General features: G+C 40.6%; 1 protein-coding gene across 1 annotated transcript; it reads right to left on the reverse strand.

Annotated features, from left to right (window-relative positions):
- Positions 1-291: 291 nt before the first annotated feature.
- On the reverse strand, positions 292-16,739 carry TMEM35A (transmembrane protein 35A). Its single transcript, XM_079124077.1, has 2 exons — positions 16,482-16,739; positions 292-1,908 (listed from the first exon to the last, which is right to left on the reverse strand). The coding sequence occupies exons 1-2, from the start codon at positions 16,599-16,601 to the stop codon at positions 1,525-1,527; spliced, it is 504 nt and encodes a 167-aa protein (XP_078980203.1). The 5' UTR covers positions 16,602-16,739; the 3' UTR covers positions 292-1,524.
- Positions 16,740-17,546: the final 807 nt, after the last annotated feature.

Here is a 17,546-nt window from a genome sequence, read left to right on the forward strand (position 1 = left end):
CATGTGCAAAGCCCTGGGTTTAATCTCCAGTACTGGCGGGGAAAAAAAGTGAGGGAATTTATAAGGGATAGCAAACTGGCCTTGACAACTTCATTAGAGTATTAAGTGATTATACTTATAATCTCCTTTCTCTTCCTTTTAAGTACCCTTTCTTTTCAGATTTTCAGTATATATCCAGACAGTTTCCTCCAAATTTCAAAAAATTTTTTTTTATTTTGAAAGAATGAGAGAAATAAGACAGAGGTATCAATTACCGAGAACAATGACACTGAAGAAAATACAATAGGTACTCTCCCCACACACAACCCCCCACCCCTTTCCCCATCCCTGGCACAATAATATTAAAACCATCAAAGCACATTTAACAAGGAGAAACAGCAGTATGTAATGAAGAAAGCAAATTTCCATACTGCTCAATCCAACTAACCCATGTCAAATGTCCTTCCCCCAGCCAAATTCCACCTACTGGAATAATAAAGAAATATAGAGGAGACAATTCTGGGGCTGATTTGAACTTTTCTTACACTAGCAAAGTTCAATAAAGAATCAATAGGAGTAGTGAATCTGTTTGGCAGGGAAACAGGATACAACTTCTCTGTCAATTTTCAGAGATGGTTTCAGAGAATAGCTAATGTTTGAGATTCCAGTTTCTAACAGGACCAATTCCTGCTCCATCAACCACAACAGTGGAGCAGCTGCCAAATCCTGGTTAGCTACTAAGAATAGTGGAAGTGAGGCAGCTGTGGGCTTAAGAAAATCCTACTATTTCCGTTTTTAAATGTTAGTAAAAGAACTCAGTAAGTTGGGCTTGTACAAAGGCAAGGTGAAACAACCTATTTTATCACTTGAAGAATAGACTATCAATTGACTGCATGTATCCTTTGTTGTAATTAAACTCAATATGAAGTATTTAAAACTTAACTATTGAAGTAAAGGCTAATTAATTTTGCACATAACTCAGTGTTTCAAATTAAAGGAACTTTTCCCTAAAGTGGTGAGTTTAAGTTTTCAGCCTCATCTAGAGAAGGATACTCTCCCCACAAGGGAATAGGTCACTTCTTTTATACCAAAAAGTGGGATTCTCTTTAAAAGAACTTTGTTTTATTCTGTCTTTACTAGAATCAACTTATAAAGGGAAGGATACCTGTGCAGGATTAGTTCAAGATCAGAGCCTTCTCCACATGTGTGTGTGTACACACACAGTAGTTAAATACATTTTCCCACACATAATCTCACAGTCACATGCTTGCTGGAGTCCATCTCACAAATACACTTCGATAGTAGCCGTATACATGTACATGCAGCCAGATGTGAGTGTTGCCCCAGAGTGATTAAAGGTGGTGCACAAATGTCAACGTGGGAAGGTCATTTTAGAGTACAGATGTACACAAGCCAATTAACTTGCAGATTATATTTTCCTTTTTCCCCAAGATAAATAAATCAAATGAAAAATACACATTGACATCTTCCTGGGTGTCATGGAGGCAACTGCCTGGAAGGTCCACATTTTGCACTTCCACTTTCCTATGACACCTTCACTTTGCCCTGAGGGGCCTTCTCATATAAGGAGGGTTGCTCCTCAGCATTCTCTGGCAAGGGCTTCTTCTCAGAAGACCGGTCCTCAGGCTTGCGGGCAATCAGTAGGCGACAAGTGAGCAGAATTCCAAACACCAGAGCATGGGCATAGCGTTTGAGAGGATCACCGACCAGCTGGTGAAAGAAGAGCACAGCCAACACCAACAAGAGTAGGAAGAAGTTGGCCACATCTTTGGGACGCCCAGGCACAAGGGTCATGACAATGCCGCAGGCTACTTCAAGGGCACCGATGCTTTTTCGGAGGAGAATGGAATTAATGCCCATTTTCTTCAGCAGAGGAAGGGCTCGAACATAGCTCTTGTAAGCACGTTTCTAGAGTGGGAATGTCATAAGGAAATCACTGTGTTAACCATGTTGCTAACATTAGAATGAAGAAAAACACAAACAGGGGCCTCCTTACCTATCATCACACTTCCACACCAGCCAAAGGTATCCCATTTTTCATTTTGTCCCCTAAATGAAAGCCTTGTAATTAAGAAGAAAGCAAACTATCTGTTGGGATCTCTGTGATTTAAAACTTAGTAATAGTACTACTGTGATTTGAATGTTTGTGTCCTCCCCAAATTCATGTTGAAATCTTACACCCCAAGGTCATGGTATTAGTAGGTAGGGCCTTTAGGAATTAATAAGACTGTGGGATGGAGTTGTTATGAATGGAATTAGTGCCTTTATAAAAGAGGTCCCTTATATCATGTGAGAACACAGCTAGAAGGCACCAAAACAAATGCCCTCAACAGACACCAAATCTGCTAGCATTGACCTTGGACTGCCCTAACTCTAGAACTATGAGAAATAAGTTTCTGTTGTTTATAAGATACCACTTTATGTTATTTTGTTACAATACTCTGAATGGACTAAGACATGCACCAAATGTCTTAAGGCAGAGAATTTGACTTCATAGTTTAAAAAAAAAGTTGTTAATTATAAATCATAACCATTGAGTTGAGGTTGTAGCTCAGTGGTAGAGTGCTTGCCTAGCATGCTCAAGGCACTGGATTCAATTCCAGCACTGCCAAAAAGAAATCATAAGCATTAAGGATTTAAAAGAAAATTCATTGGACCTATAAAAACTGATGTGTAGTAGCCATATCTACATTTTCTAGGGCCTGCCTTGTACAATCTCAGATGCACATGAAAGAATACCAAACAAAATGGAATAAGGCAAGGCATGGTATGATAAAGCTTCATTAATTTGTACTTCCCTAATTTGGCATTTATCATACTTCCAAAAAGAACTGAGCTTTAGTTTACAACTGTGGAATATATAAAAATTTTAAAATTGCTGTGCAAATTGAAAAATAAAAATGTATATAAATATTAGCTCCTTATATATCTTAATATAAGATAAAAAAATTATTCCAGTGTTCAATGAGATAAACTTCAGACCTTTACAAGATAATACTTTCATTAGCTTAATTCAAATTCATTAATTTTGGGTGGGGGGAGGGAAAAAATAACAGATGAATCAAACAACATTACCCTATGTAAATTTATGACTACACAAATGGTACGCCTTTACTCCATGTACAAACAGAGAAACAACCTGTATCCCATTTGTTTACAATAAAAAAAATTCATTAATTTTAATATGACAAATACTTATTGAACACCTACTATGGGCTGTGCATTGAAGATACGGAGAGAACTACGGGTCAGGAAGTGGCGGGGGGTGGGGTGGATATGTAAATGACATTATAAAGCAGCATGTATAAATATATATAATAGATGTCTGTACAAGGTCCAGTGGCAACCCAAAAGGAAACCTTATAGGACAGAGGAAAGAGTCACTAGATATATTACAAAATAATAGAATTATATAGATCTTAGAGCAATAGATCATTCATAGTTTTCACTATTCAGATTGGCATAATCCTCATTTGGGAATATATCGATGAGATTTTATCAAATGTCTTACTGGGTTGGTCCACTGCTTTATTTTTCATTAAAAATCTATTCACCAACTCAATATTTATTGTCTTCCTGTGCTAAGCACTGTATTAAGTATTGTTCTTTTTTACTTTTTTCAGTTGTAGATGGACACAATACCTTTATTTTTGATTTACATATTTTTATGTGGTACTGAGGATAGAACCCAGTGCCTCACATGTACAAGGTAAGCACTCTACCACTGAGCCACACCTCCAGCCCAAGTATTCTGAATACAGATATCAATCATTCAAAGGGCCCTGCCATCCTGAAGCATGAAGTTCACAGGGAAAAAGTAGATGTGTAAAAGCGTATATGCAATAAAATGTTATGAGTGCTGCATAAAATTATGTATTGGGAATAGTGGGAGCACACCAGAGTAAGTGATCAAATCTCCCTAGATGGTGACAGAAAATTGAGAATTAAATCTTCAAAGAGTAGGCATTTTCAAGATCAATACAGGAAGGGCTTTGCAGACAGAGAAAACTGGATGAGAAAAGGCCCCTAAAACACAAAATACACTGGTTTGTTGCAAAAACTTCCTCAGTTTGGCACAGATTGGGAGAAGAAAGGAAGAGAGATGAGATGTAAAACAGAAGAGATAGATGTGAATTGGATCATGAAGAATCATCTGTTCTGTTATGGAGCTTTGGACTTTGTCCTATAAGCCAGGGGGAGTACATAATCAATTGGCTTTTTCTTATTAAATTTTTTTTATTTTTACAGACTGCATTTTGATTCATTGTACACAAATGGGGCACAACTTTTCATTTCTATGGTTATGCACAATGTAGATTCATACCATTCATATAATCATACATATACATAGGGTAATACTGTTTCATTCTACTATCTTCAATTTGCTTTTTAAGGAAGCTTTTTCTAGAAATAGCATGGAGGATGGACTGGGAGAGATATTCTTGGAAACAAAGAGATCAGGGGAGAGACCTGGACTACTAGCATAATGACATTGAAGATGGAGGGGAATAAAAACAAAGTTAAGAATACTTTGAGGACTGGGGTTGTGGTTCAGTGGTAGAGCACTTGACTAGCATGTGTGAGGCACTTGGTTTGATTCTCAGCACCACATATAAATAAATAAAATAAAGGTCTATTAACAAATAATAAATTTTTTTAAAGAAAATACTTTGAAAGCAAAATCAATGGAAATCGGTGTCTTATTGGTTGTAGACACTGAGGAAAAGAGTCAAGAAAGATTCTTTCTGAGGGCTGGGGATATAGCTCAGTTGGTAGAGTGCTTACCTCATATGCACCAAAGCCCTAGGTTCAATCCCCAGTACCAAGAAAAGATTCTGTGGTCTCTGGTTTGGGCACCTCAGTAAACAGGTGTTACCACTTTCCAAGTATGAGGAAAGTATTGAGAGGGATGGGAGTAGGGGGAATAAGAGAAGGAATGAATGTGGAACTTTTTTTTTTTTTTTTTTTTTTTTTTTTTTGGTACTGGGGATTGAACCCACGGGCATTCAATAACTGAGTCATATCCCCAGTCCTTTTTTTTGTATTTTATTTAGAGACAGGGTCTCACTGAGTTTTTAGTGCCTCGCTTTTGCTGAGTCTGGCTTCGAATTTATAATCCTCCTGCCTCAGTCTCCAGAGCTGATGGGATTACAGGTGGGAGCCACCATGACCCGCTGAATGAGGAATTTGACTTGGGATTTTTGAATCAAGATATCTCTAAAGATATCCAAGTGGAGATGACTTGTAGGCAGCTCAATTAGAGAAGTCTGGGCTAAAGATTAAGAATGGATAGTCATTGGTATGCCCAAGGAGGGTATATACAATGGGAAAAATTGTGTGACAGACATTTAAGAAATAGGAAGAAAAAGAGAGTCCACAAAGCATACAGAAGAAAGTTATGGTCAGAAAAGTGAGTGACAAACCAGGAGAGTGAATTTTAGACACCAAGAGGAGTTTGTTGTTGTTGTACCAGGGATTGAATCCAGGGGTGCTTAACCAGTGAACCGTATCCCCAACCCTTTTTATATTTTATTTAGAGATAGGATCTCAATGAATTGCTTAGAGCCTCACTAAATTGCTGAGTCTGGGTTTTAATTCACAATCCTCCTGCCTCAATCTCCCAAATCACTGGGATTACAAGCATGTGATACCACACCCAGATCCAAGAGGAGTTTTAAGAGAAGACTAATGAGTTTGTGGGTATAACTCAGTGTTAGAGCATATGCTTAGCACATGCACATCCCTAGGTTTAATCCTCAGTGTGCACATTCATGTCCCCCCGTATACAGACACACACACACACACACACACACACACACACACACACACACACACATAAAAGGTACCAGATGCCAGACAATTAAAAGCAGCCCTTCATATCTACAGGTTCCACCTCCATGGATTCAATCAACTGCAAATCAAAAGTATTTTTAAAAATTACATCTAACTGGGCATGGCAGCACAGGCCTGTAATCCCAGAGGCTCAGGAGGCTGAGGCAGGAGGATGGCAAGTTCAATACCAGCCTTAGCAACTTATCAAGGCCCTAAGTAACTCAGTGAGACCCTGTCTGTAAATTAAGTATTTTTAAAAGGCTTGGGATGTGGCTCGGTGATTAAGCACTTCTGGGTTCAACCCCTAGTACCAAATGAAAAAAATCACACCTGTACTGAACTTGTACAGGCTTTTTTCTTGTCATTATTCCCTAAACAATACATATAACAACTATTTACATAGCATTTACCTTGTATGGGTCTTATAAGTAATCTAGAGATGATTTAAAGTGTATGAAAGGGGTCTGGGGTCGTGGCTCAATGGTAGAGCACTTGCCTAGCACATGTAAGGCACTGGGTTTGATCCTCAGCACTACATAAACATAAATAAATAAAAAATAAAAAAATTAAAGTGTATGAAAAGATGTGCACAGATAACATGAAAGTACTGTGCAATTTCATATAGGGGACTTGAACACACGAGGATTTTGGTGTCCTTAGGCAGTTTCTGAAGCCAATCCCCTTTGGATACTAAGGGACAGACTGTGCTATAAGAATTGGGCACAAAGCCAACTTGACCTCTCAGAAGCATCTGGCACTCAGAATAGTGTTCGCACATTCTAGGTTTGGAACAAATGTTAAAATATTTCTCTCACTCCTAGACATGTGAATCCACCTTTATTTGATGAGTTAATATCACAAGTGGCACAGATAATCCTCTATGAGGACTTTTAAAAGACGGATGGTGCTGGACATGGTGGCACACACCTGCAATCCCAGTGACTCAGGAGGCCCAGGCAGAGGGATCACAAATTCAAAGCCATCCTCAGATACTTAGGTTCTAAGCAACTTAGCAAGACCCTGTGTCAAAATTTAAAAAAATAAAAATGGCTGGGGTTGTGGATCAGTGGTTAAGTGCCCCTGGGTTCAATCTCCAGTACCAAAAAAAAAAAAAAACAAAAAATTTGATGGTTTAGTGGGGAAAAAAAACAAAACAAAACAAAACACCTTAAGAATAGACCCAAGTGGACTGGACTTCCAATTCCAATTGTGCTACTTTCTTTTTTCATTTGTTCTTTCTAGATATATTTGACAGTAGAGTGCTTTTTTTTTTTTTTTTTTTTTTTTTTTTGCAGTACTGGGGATCGAACTCAGGGCCTTGTGTTTGCAAGGCAATCACTCTACCAGCTGAGCTACCTCCCCAGCCCAAGAGTGCATTTTTCACATATTATACATACATGGAGTGTAACTTATTCAAATTAGGTGTGCCACTTTATTTTCTTATTTCTCTTTTCTTTTTTTTTTGGTACCAGAGATTGAACCCAGGGTTACTTAACCACTGAGCCACATCCCCAGCCCTTTTAATTTTTTATTTTGACACAGGGTCTCACTAAGTTGCTTAGGACCTTGCTAGAGTTGCTTAGACTGACCTTGAATTTGTGGTACTCCTGCCTCAGCCTTCTCGCTGGGATCACAGGCATGCACCACCACAACCAGCTCAACTCTGCCACTTTCCAGTTGGATATTAATGAGCAAATTATTTGACCTCTCTGTCTCATTTTTCTGAGCAGGGTGGAGACTAAGGCAAAGTAAGTCAGTCTACTTGCCTTGGGTGAAAAATTTAAGGGAGTTTCAAAAACACTCATTAATCAAGAAAAATATCTGTGATGAACAAGATATAACAATTTTAAATAAAGGCAGGCTCTGACTCTTAATTTACATGACCTTGCCTCACTTTATCCCTAATCCCCTGTCACAGACTGTCTCTATTTAAAATTTCAACTCACCCTGATCCCTACCTGATCCCAAGCACGCAAGAATATATAAAATGTTTGTTGTTCTCTCTCTCTCTGTCTCTCTCTCTCTCTCTCTCTCTCTCTCTCTCTCTCTCTCTCTCTCTCTCTCTCTCTCTCTCTCTCTCTCTCTCTCTCTCTCTCTTTCTCTCTCACCAGGGATTGACCCCAAGGGCACTTAACCACTGAGATACATCCCCAGCCCTTTTTTATATTTTGAGACACAGTGTTGCTAGATTGCTTAGGGTCTCACTAATTTGCTGAGTCTGTTTTTGAATCTGAGATTCTCTTGCCTCAGCCTCCTGAATCACTGGGATTACAGGCAAGTGCCACCCCCCTTACCTGGCCCTCTCTTTTCTTTCCTTTTCTTTTTTTTTTTCAGGGCAGAGAACTGAACTCAGGGTCTTGCTCTTGCTAGGCAAGCGCTCTGCCACTGAGCTAAATCCCCAACCCCCTCTCGTCTTATATTAGGTTAAATCAGGGATTTTTCAGAGAGAAATTAGGAAAGATATTGACCAGTATGTAAACTCTAAGCTGAATAAAGCCAGACCCAAGTGGAGCAGAAGTGAGCTGAGGTTCAGGGGTGATGGTTAGAGGCCTACCCCTTTCCTCTATTAACCTAAATACACTACCTGCCTATGTCCTCCTCCTCTGCACTCAGCTGATGCTAGCAAGGGGACATTGGGAAAAGAAATGTAGACCCAAGAGGCTTCCTTAACACTTTTAAGTAAGGACCATTTCCAATTAGCAACATAAAGTTTCTCAGGGGGCAATTCCTAAATCCTAAGTGTAAGCTTCTTAATGATGAACACAGGAAGCAAGATGAGTTTTTCTAGTCAGTTCTGAGCCAAGACTTCCAGATGCTGATGGACCGCTTCTGGTAACTCCCCTTTTTGGCTAGTGCTAACCATTTATTCAAGAATAGATCCTTGGGCAGGGTGTGGTGGCACACACCTGTGATCCCAGAGGCTCAGGAGGCTGAGGCAGGAGGATCACAAGTTCGAGGCCAGACTCAGCTACTTAGCGAGGCCCTAAGCAACTTAGTGAAAGACCCTGTCTCAAAATAAAAAATGAAAAGGGCTGGGGATGTGGCTCAGTGGTTTAAGTGCTCTTGGGTTCAATTCCAGATACAAAAAATAGATTCTTATCTATCTGTAGTGGAATCTGTAGCCTGGGTCCAAATTTCAGGTGTTTAAATCAAGTTCCTATGACTTCCAAGATCTTTTTTCTCTCAATTTGGTGTAACTCTGTATTCCTTTTTTTCCAGCTAAATTTTCTTTTTTGGGGGGGCAGGGTACTGGGGATTTAGCCCAGGGGCACTTAATCACTGAGCCACATCCCCAGCCCTTTTTCATATTTTATTTAGAGACAGGGTCTCACTAAGTTACTTAGGGCCTTGCTAAGTTGCTGAGGCTGGCTTTGAACTCTCGATCCTCCTGCCTCAGCTTCCCAAACTGCTGGGATTACAGGCATGCACCACCATGACCAGCGGTTTACCTAGCCTGTTAAACTGCAGCTGTGGATATTTTTATGCAGCTGTTGCATCTTTCTTTCCTCTTTTTCTAAAGAGAAAACTGTATGTGAATAAGCCATTTATCAAGTCTTTAGTTTAAAATTGAGTAGGTATAGATAGGATCTATTCTCTAGAACTCCAAAAAGGGAAGGGAATGTGTAATTTCTTAGAGATGGGACTGAGTTTGGCTCTTTTTTTTTGGGGGGGGGGGGTACCAGGGATTGAACCCACAGGTGCTTAACCATTGAGCAACATCCCTCCCTTTTTAAAATATTTTATTTAGACACAGGGTCTCAGTGAGTTGCTTAGGTTGCCAAGGCTGGCTTTGAACTTGTGATCCTCCTGCATCAGCCTTCTGAGCCAGCTTGTGGGATTACAGACCTGTGCCACTGCCTCTGGCCCTTGGATGACTCTCGCCATTATAGGAAACTCTTTATTCTTTCTCTTGTAGAGTAACATAGAGACATCAAAAGAATCCCACTGTTGCCAGCCCCATTATTATGCTTGGTCCCGGCTACCTCATTTCTAACAATAGAAGGGTCACAGTCTTGAGTCTATGGTAACAAGGTCTTTAAAGACTTTAATTGTATTGATAGTAAGAATAAAGAGAGATGACCCATTCATTTTCCCAAAAGGGTCTTGCAGTTCACTTTGTTAGTTCTGTTTCTTTCTATTGAATTGAGGCAGACCCTGAAACCATAGTTTCCCTACAGGGGAAAGAAGCAGGAAAGAGAAGGGTTTAGTCAATGTTTCAAATCCCTTCAGTCAAAGGCAATCATCCAGTAATATCCTTGGAGCAGTATTATTTTTTCTTTTGCAGGGGGCAGGGGGGATGTACCAAGAATTTAACCCAAAGGCACTTTACTACTGAGCTATGTGCACAGCCCTTTTTATCTTTTTATTTTGAGATAGGGCCTTCCTGCATTGTTGAGGCTGGCTTTAAACTTGAGATCCTCCTGCCTCAGCCTTCTGAGTTGCTGGGATTACAGGCCTGCACCATTTTGCCCAGCTCACCAGTATTCTTAAAATGGTCTAAATTCCAATTTTTTGTGTGTGCTAGGAATTGAACCCAGGGCTTTGTGCATGCTAGGCAAGCACTCTACCAACTGAGCCATATTCCCAGCCCCTCCAATTTTGGTTTTACCCCAATTGCTTAGAGAAAATAACTAAGTATTTTATTACCTCAGTTTCCCTTTTTTCATTGAAACTAGCACTTGGAGGATTTAGTTAAAGAATCATATGCATACATTTTATCATTAATGAACCACACAATCAGAAATCCATACATTTGCAAATCACAGTAATTTCAACGATAATAGTGATGAATCAAGCAGGTCCATTCTTCTGGTATGAGGACATATGATTCAGACATGAGTCAAAAGTGTTATGGAGCCTTTCTTTAGTGGTACCTCTTTTTACTTTTTGTCATTTATTCTTCACCCCAGGGGCCATGATCTCATATTAATGACATTAAACTTTGAACAGCTGAAAACTGTCAAATACCATTCATCTTTGATTATAATTAATAACCTACCTAAGCCAGCTAACAAGACAAAATGGGGAAAGAGGGCAAGTGATTTGATCCATTTTAGTTCACTTATACCAATTAGGTAAAAGAAAAAAAATTGTTGGGCAAATATACTGTATAATATACTTATAAAAAGTTCAAAAATAGGGGCTGGGGTTGTGGCTCAATGGTAGAGTGCTTGCCTAGCACATGTGAGACACTGGGTTTGATCCTCAGCACCACATACAAATAAATAAAATAAAGGTATTGTGTCCACCTACAACTGAAAAAATGTTTAAAATAAGTAAAACTAACTTACGTTATTAGAAGTCAGGAGAGTAATTACCCTTGGGAGGGAAGTAACTGGAATGGTCCATGAGGCTGGGTAGCTAGGGTGTTACTCAGTACTTTCTTTCTTTCTTTCTTTTTAATGGTACTGGGGATTAAACCCAGGAAATTTACCACCGAATTATATCCCCATTTCTTTTTATTTTTGTGTCACGATCTTACTAAGTTGCTGAGGGTCTGGCTAAATTACTGAGACTGGCCTAAGATACGCGATCCTCTTGACTCAGCCTCCAGAGTTGCTGGGATGATAGGCATGTGCCACAGCTCCAGGCTCAGTGCTGTTTCTTGTTATGAGTGTCTGGTTACATGGGGGCATCCTGAAAATTCCTTGTGCATGTTTTGGTATAAATATTATACTTCAATAAAATTTGCAGGGGAAAACAGTATGAAACCAGAAGAGGGCACTCACAAAAATATATTTTGGCCAAAAATCTCAGCCTGGTTGCTATCTTGGACCATAAAGCCAACATAAGTGCTGCAAAATTTACTGACTCATGTATGATTTTCCTGATTCTCTGTAGAAAAAAAGCCACCTGTGAATCATAGATTGTTGTTTAAATGCAATAAAAAGCTCATCATTTGTTCCAGTCTAAATATCCCAAATATCCATATGAATGATAAACACCTTTCAAGCAATTCATTTAGTGCCCACCTAAAGAGGAAGCTGAAAAGCTTGGTCCTCCTAACCATAGGGGATCCTTCCCATATTACATCTTAGGGCAGAAGAATCTGGCTTTTACTGTCAAAGGTCGCTTTGAAACAAACTAAGCTGTTGGCCGTGCTAAGCATCTTCATGCTCTCTGACATAAGCTCCAAGCTGTGTTAACTAAGTAAAGTCACTTCCTATTTCAGGGTCTCAGTTTCCTCTCTAAGGAAAAAAACATACTGTACCACTTCAGAGAGCAGTCTAAGCACCAGGGAATGACTACCTTATTACCTAGTTGGAAACCAATTAATGTCAACGATTGCCTATGAACATTAAATAAGCTGCCTGAATATTTTAGGTGTGCTTCCCCAGGGTTACACAAACGGGAGGGCAATTCAACTGCAGACAACCAAATCAATCAAATCAACAAACCTTTACTATGAGGGGATGCAAAGAATCTAAGACGTGTCCTATTATCCTCAGGGTCAAAATTGTTTGGCTTCATTGTGACAAAATTTTGGTGTTTTCCTACCATTCCACATTTGGTCCCTGTGCTTACAGGATAAAACCACTGCTACAAAAAGCTGAATATCAAATTTAATTCAAATTAACCATTCATGTTCTAATCACTGCACAGGAAACTGCCTAGCAGCACCTGTAAGTACTGGCCTCCAATTCAAGTAAACTAATGAAGGCATTTAGTTAAAGGAGTAGCAAATCATGTTGGATTCACGTAGGATTTAGAGTACTCTATAATACTTGCTTATTCTGGAGGAGGTATGAGACAACACATGCCAAATGGGCTATTCAGAGATGCATCTGCAAGTTCCACATGGGATCCACTGTGCATTACCCAGCAGCAAGTGGATTTTTTTAGTACTAGCTGATCACATAATTTTGTTTACCAGGGCACACAAAAATAGCACCTTTTTCTTGTTAATGCTTGATTTCAATCCCTTAAACAGACCATTCAAATTAGTTAGAAATCCACTGCATAAAATAGAATAAATTATCATCATCACCTCATCAGAGCTTTTTTTTTTTTTTTTTTTTTTTTTTTTTTTTTTTTTTTTTCCCAGTGCTGAGAATCAAACCCAGGGCCTCATGCATGCTGGGCAAGTGCCCTACCACTGAGTTACATCACCAGCTCTCCCTCAGTATTTCTTGAATACCTCTATAGCAAACAGTGTATAAGACACTTTCATATGCAATCTTGGTTCATATTTACAACCTTCTGAGGTATGTATTATTATCCCCATTTTATAAATAAGGAAACTGAGACACCAAAATGCCAGGACACAAACCCAAGCCTGTATGAATCCAAAGTCTACATTCGTGTGCTGGGGATGTAGCTTAGTGGTGGAGCGCTTGCCTATCATGTGTAAGGCCTTAGGTTTGATCTCCAGTACTTACAAAACAACAACAACAACAACAATAACAATAACAATAACCTGTACTTTTTCTTCTAACCTTTTCTGGCTTCTCCAGTCAAGACAGGGTTAAAAAGGTTCATAATCATTTGTCCATTCAGTTTTTAGCAATCATTCTCCATGGAGGAAATAACACCTAAGCATAACACTAATGGTTTAAGAACAAGAAAAAAAAATTGGCAGAGAAGAAAAAAATTCTAAATTTTTGAAAATTTTGTTCTGAAGAAAAAGTAAAACAAAATAAAAGAAATATAGATTGAGGAGTTGAACTGGTACAAAAAAAGGAAGGCAGAACATACCAGATATTCTCAAGGGTCAGTTGTAGGTTCGGGCATTCCCCCAAAATCCAATAATTTTAACCATCAATGACCCCTCGACTGGGAGTATTGGCTCATGAACTTGGTTTCTAATCTCTACTTCAACAACAGCTTACCCTATGACCTTGGATAAGGTGTTTCAGTTTATTCATCAGTAAAATAAGAATAACTAATAAAATGAATCTATCTCACAGAGCTGTTTTAAAAAACAAATCAATTTAAAAACAATAACAGCAAAAACAGCATTTTAAGATCTTATGAGAAATGCCACTGCAGTCAATACATGACTAACCCCATCCATGCAGAGGAATCACTTCTAAATGTAAAACAGAAAATTCCAGATAATCATCCAATCTGATCTAGGCTTGTGGTTTTGAGGGACTATTGGCCTCTTCTAAGTAACAAGAAATAGCTCCTGAACTGCATAATCAAGAGAAAACCAGAGAAATCTGAAGGGTGGTGACCAACCAAGGCAATGCTACAATGACTCTTTTATTCACTCATATATATATATATATATATATATATATATATACACATACATATAAACACACACTTGTGTGTATGTATATGTGTATATATGTGTGTATGAATATCTACACACAAACACACTCATTGAGTGCCTTCTTTGTACTAGAACTGAATCTTCCCCCTTTCCTATGGGTTTAAGAATAAAGCTGGGCCAAGCCTAGGCATTATGCAGTGGGTCCTATCCCAGAGAGTCATCTCTATCCTGATGCTCAGTGCAGGAGAGAACCCTGAAAAAGGGCAGTCTGAAAATCCTCTTCAAAGCTTCATACCACAATGACATCTACCTTGCAGTTAGATGTAGTCTTTCCATTCCCTCCAGATGCACAGCACAGACGTGAATACACACATACATATACACACACACAAACACAGTGGTTCCACTCTACTATATTAGATTATAACTATTTAAATACATTCCGTGTATGACATGAAATATTCATGTTTGTTTCTTCTTTCTTTCATTAGGTTGCAATAGACAGCTCCACTCCCTAGGAACAAACCTACTGTAAACCCATGTGTGGCTGGTCCTCCTCATGAGCTCCTGCCAAGCTGGTAGGAAGCTTCCCGGTGACTCCATCTTAGTTGGATTGTCTGCAGAACCTAACACTGTACTCAGGGTGCAGCTTGGGGGGGCCTCTAAAGCAGCTGAGCAAGGTCCGGAGGTCAGGATATATATACTGAAGAAGGGTATGATTTCCCTAAGAAAGGGAAAGCTTTAAAATACCTATGGTGCATACACACAAATATATAAATATGTGTACATATGAAGAGTAAAGCAAGAGCACATTTATTTACTTATAATCTAACACTAAACTACTATAACCAACACAAAAAATACAGTGGCATTTTTCCCCTCCACCCTGTCCATCTGCCCCAATCTTTTCAAACCCTTTTGTGGCTTCTGCTACCTCACCACCCCCCGTCCCCAGACTGCCTTGGATACTCATTTTGACCTGATTTCAATTCCATCTGGTCAAACGCTGGGAGGAGGGGAGGGGAAAAGGAGAAGCATATTAGGATTTGCCACTGGGGCTAGACCTAAGCCCTGAGTCCCAGCCACCCTCCCCCACCTCAGGGTGATCCTGTGGTAAAGAAGACATGGAAAGCTCAAGCTCAAACCCTGAGACAGAAGCCAGAGCTGCCTGCAAATATTTTCTGAGCATCTACAATTTGCCAGTCTCGATCCATTTGCAGCTCATGTTGAGGGGCCCTGGAAAGCTCTGCAATGGGCTCCAGGAGAGTGATTAATTTGTCTCAACGTGTGAGGCTATTCCTCTCAGCATTGGCCCTAACAGGGAGTTCCTCTTGCCTCTTTTCTCTCTCTCTTCTGTTCCTCCCCTAAGCTCATTTCCTTCTTGACCTTGAGAGCCCAGTAATGTGCTCCCTCCCATTACTGGCAGTCTGGCAAAGACTTGGAGAAGCAGGTTCCCTTCATCTGGGGCGGGGAAAGGAAGAGGTAAAGTGACAGGGAGAGAGGCAACAGACCGAAAGTGCTGGAAACATCCCTTGCTATCTCCTAGTACTCCACAACATAAGAGCAAGTCCTCATCACACCCAACTGAGGAAAGCAGCCCAGCCCCCAGGTTGCAGAGATGTTTTGGCCAGTCACCTTGGTGATTCCAACTCTGCAGAGGGGAAAACCTGCAGAGGGCCTGGCCCCAGGCATCCACAGGAGGCAAGGTAGGGTTATGGACTGTTTTGCCCGGGAGAAAAGGCAGACTTTGCATATTTTGTAGATTAGCCTACATCACAAAACAAAATAAAACATCTAACTCTCCCTTAGGAAAAGGGTAGAAGCGGGAACGCAATGACCTTTATTTGGGCCAAGACTGCTTTGTCTAAAGGATCCCAGATACACGCTGGGAGCTAGAGGAATACTATCAGCTCTGTGCCTGGGATAAGGAATACCTAGCCAGCCCCTACAAATTGCTTCTTTTAGTAACCCATTCTCCCCAGCTCTTCCCCTCTTCCCTCTTTGTTCCTCCCTAAAATAAATAAACTCTCCAGCTTTTAAAACTCTTAGCTCTGAGGGAAGGACTCAGACTTGCTGACTGGTGCCCTGGACTTTGGGCGTGTGCTGGAAAGAGGGAAGGACTCCTGCCAATGACAGGTGCTACACAGGGGTCAGCCTTCTGGTTTACTTGGGGTTGGGGGTACTTGCTGGTCAGCCCCTCCCCCAGCCGATATTCAGTGGTTCCAAAACAGTTGCTCCCAGTATAGCTCACGAATGAAATCGCTCTCGTCCAACTGCTCCTCCCGAGCTGCAAAGTTGTTGGGGAGAAAGGAGGATCCGGGGTGGGGGTAGAGGTTAAGGGGATGGGACTGGAGACGGAGAAAGAAAGAAGGAGAGAGGTACTGGCAATCCCATGGGGGTGCGCTCCTCATCGCCCGGTTGCTTCACTTACCATCTCACTGTAGGCATCCTTGCTGAGCCTGGGGGTCAACTTGATAGTCCCCATGAAAACAAAGAAGAGTCCCAGGGCCACTGAGAGGGCCACGATAGTTACGGTTCTGGGGGATGCCATAGGGTCACCAAGGCAGGTCCCAACTAATCCTTCTGCTTTGCGCACCCCGTCGGTCTAAGGCGCAGGCAGTTAGCACAGGGAGAGCTAGAGGGACGCTGCGGAGGCAGCAGGCAGCCAGAATGACAAAGAGAGAGGAGGGAGCTCGAGAGAAAAATTGAGAGATTGAGATTCAACCACTCACACTACAACAATCGCTGGGTCCTAATGCCCTACGCTTGCACCTTACAGGCCAAAAAAGACAGTCTGGAAATTAAATGAAGCCGTAAACTAAGGCGGGGTCTTCAAGTCTTTAATGGAGAGAAAGTAGCTTTATACCTCAAGTTCAGTCACTGAGCATCACCTGGAATGAAGAATTAAGGAAGACTTCCCATCAGGCACACTTTCCTTTTCCCTCTCACCATTCTCTAGTTATTCACCCCCGTTTTTCTACCTCTCCCTTTTTCTTTTTTTCCCTTAATCAAAACCTAGTCCTCAAAGAGTCATGGGTGTCTGAAGTGGGTAACAGTTGACAATAATAGTGCAAAGTTGTCAGGCTTGACTGCTGCCAAAGAAGGCTTTATCCCTTCCTCAAAATCCTTTAATGTTCAATATAATGTTTAATAATGAATCCTATTGTTCAATGATTAACTCCAGAGTTTTTAAATGGATATTCAAAACCCTGTCACTCTGAAGACTTATCTTTCAATAGCTCCCAACTGCCATGTACCACCCCCGCATCTCTCTATTCATGGTCTCATGCTACCTGCACCTTCCCGCCACTCCTCCCTTTGATCACTCCCCCCTCATCACTCTTCATTCACATTCCATATTTTCTTAAATGTCACCTCCTCCATAAAGCCTTCCCTGATCCACTCCCAGCTGGATATAATTTCTTCCCCCTTCAATTTTCTATTTAAAAAAATATGTAATGACTGTTCAGTAGGTGTGAGGCACTGCCCTTTACTC

Source organism: Sciurus vulgaris (genome assembly GCF_902686455.1).
Source record: "Sciurus vulgaris genome assembly, chromosome: X".
In the NCBI taxonomy this organism is placed as follows: Eukaryota; Metazoa; Chordata; class Mammalia; order Rodentia; family Sciuridae; genus Sciurus; species Sciurus vulgaris.

Coding starts and splice junctions, on each gene's coding strand:
- TMEM35A (XM_079124077.1), bottom strand. CDS start 16,601: ATGGCATCCCCCAGAACCGTAACTATCGTGGCCCTCTCAGTGGCCCTG. Junction 1,909..16,481: donor AGGATGCCTACAGTGAGATG/GTAAGTGAAGCA, acceptor TTCCCACTCTAG/AAACGTGCTTACAAGAGCTA.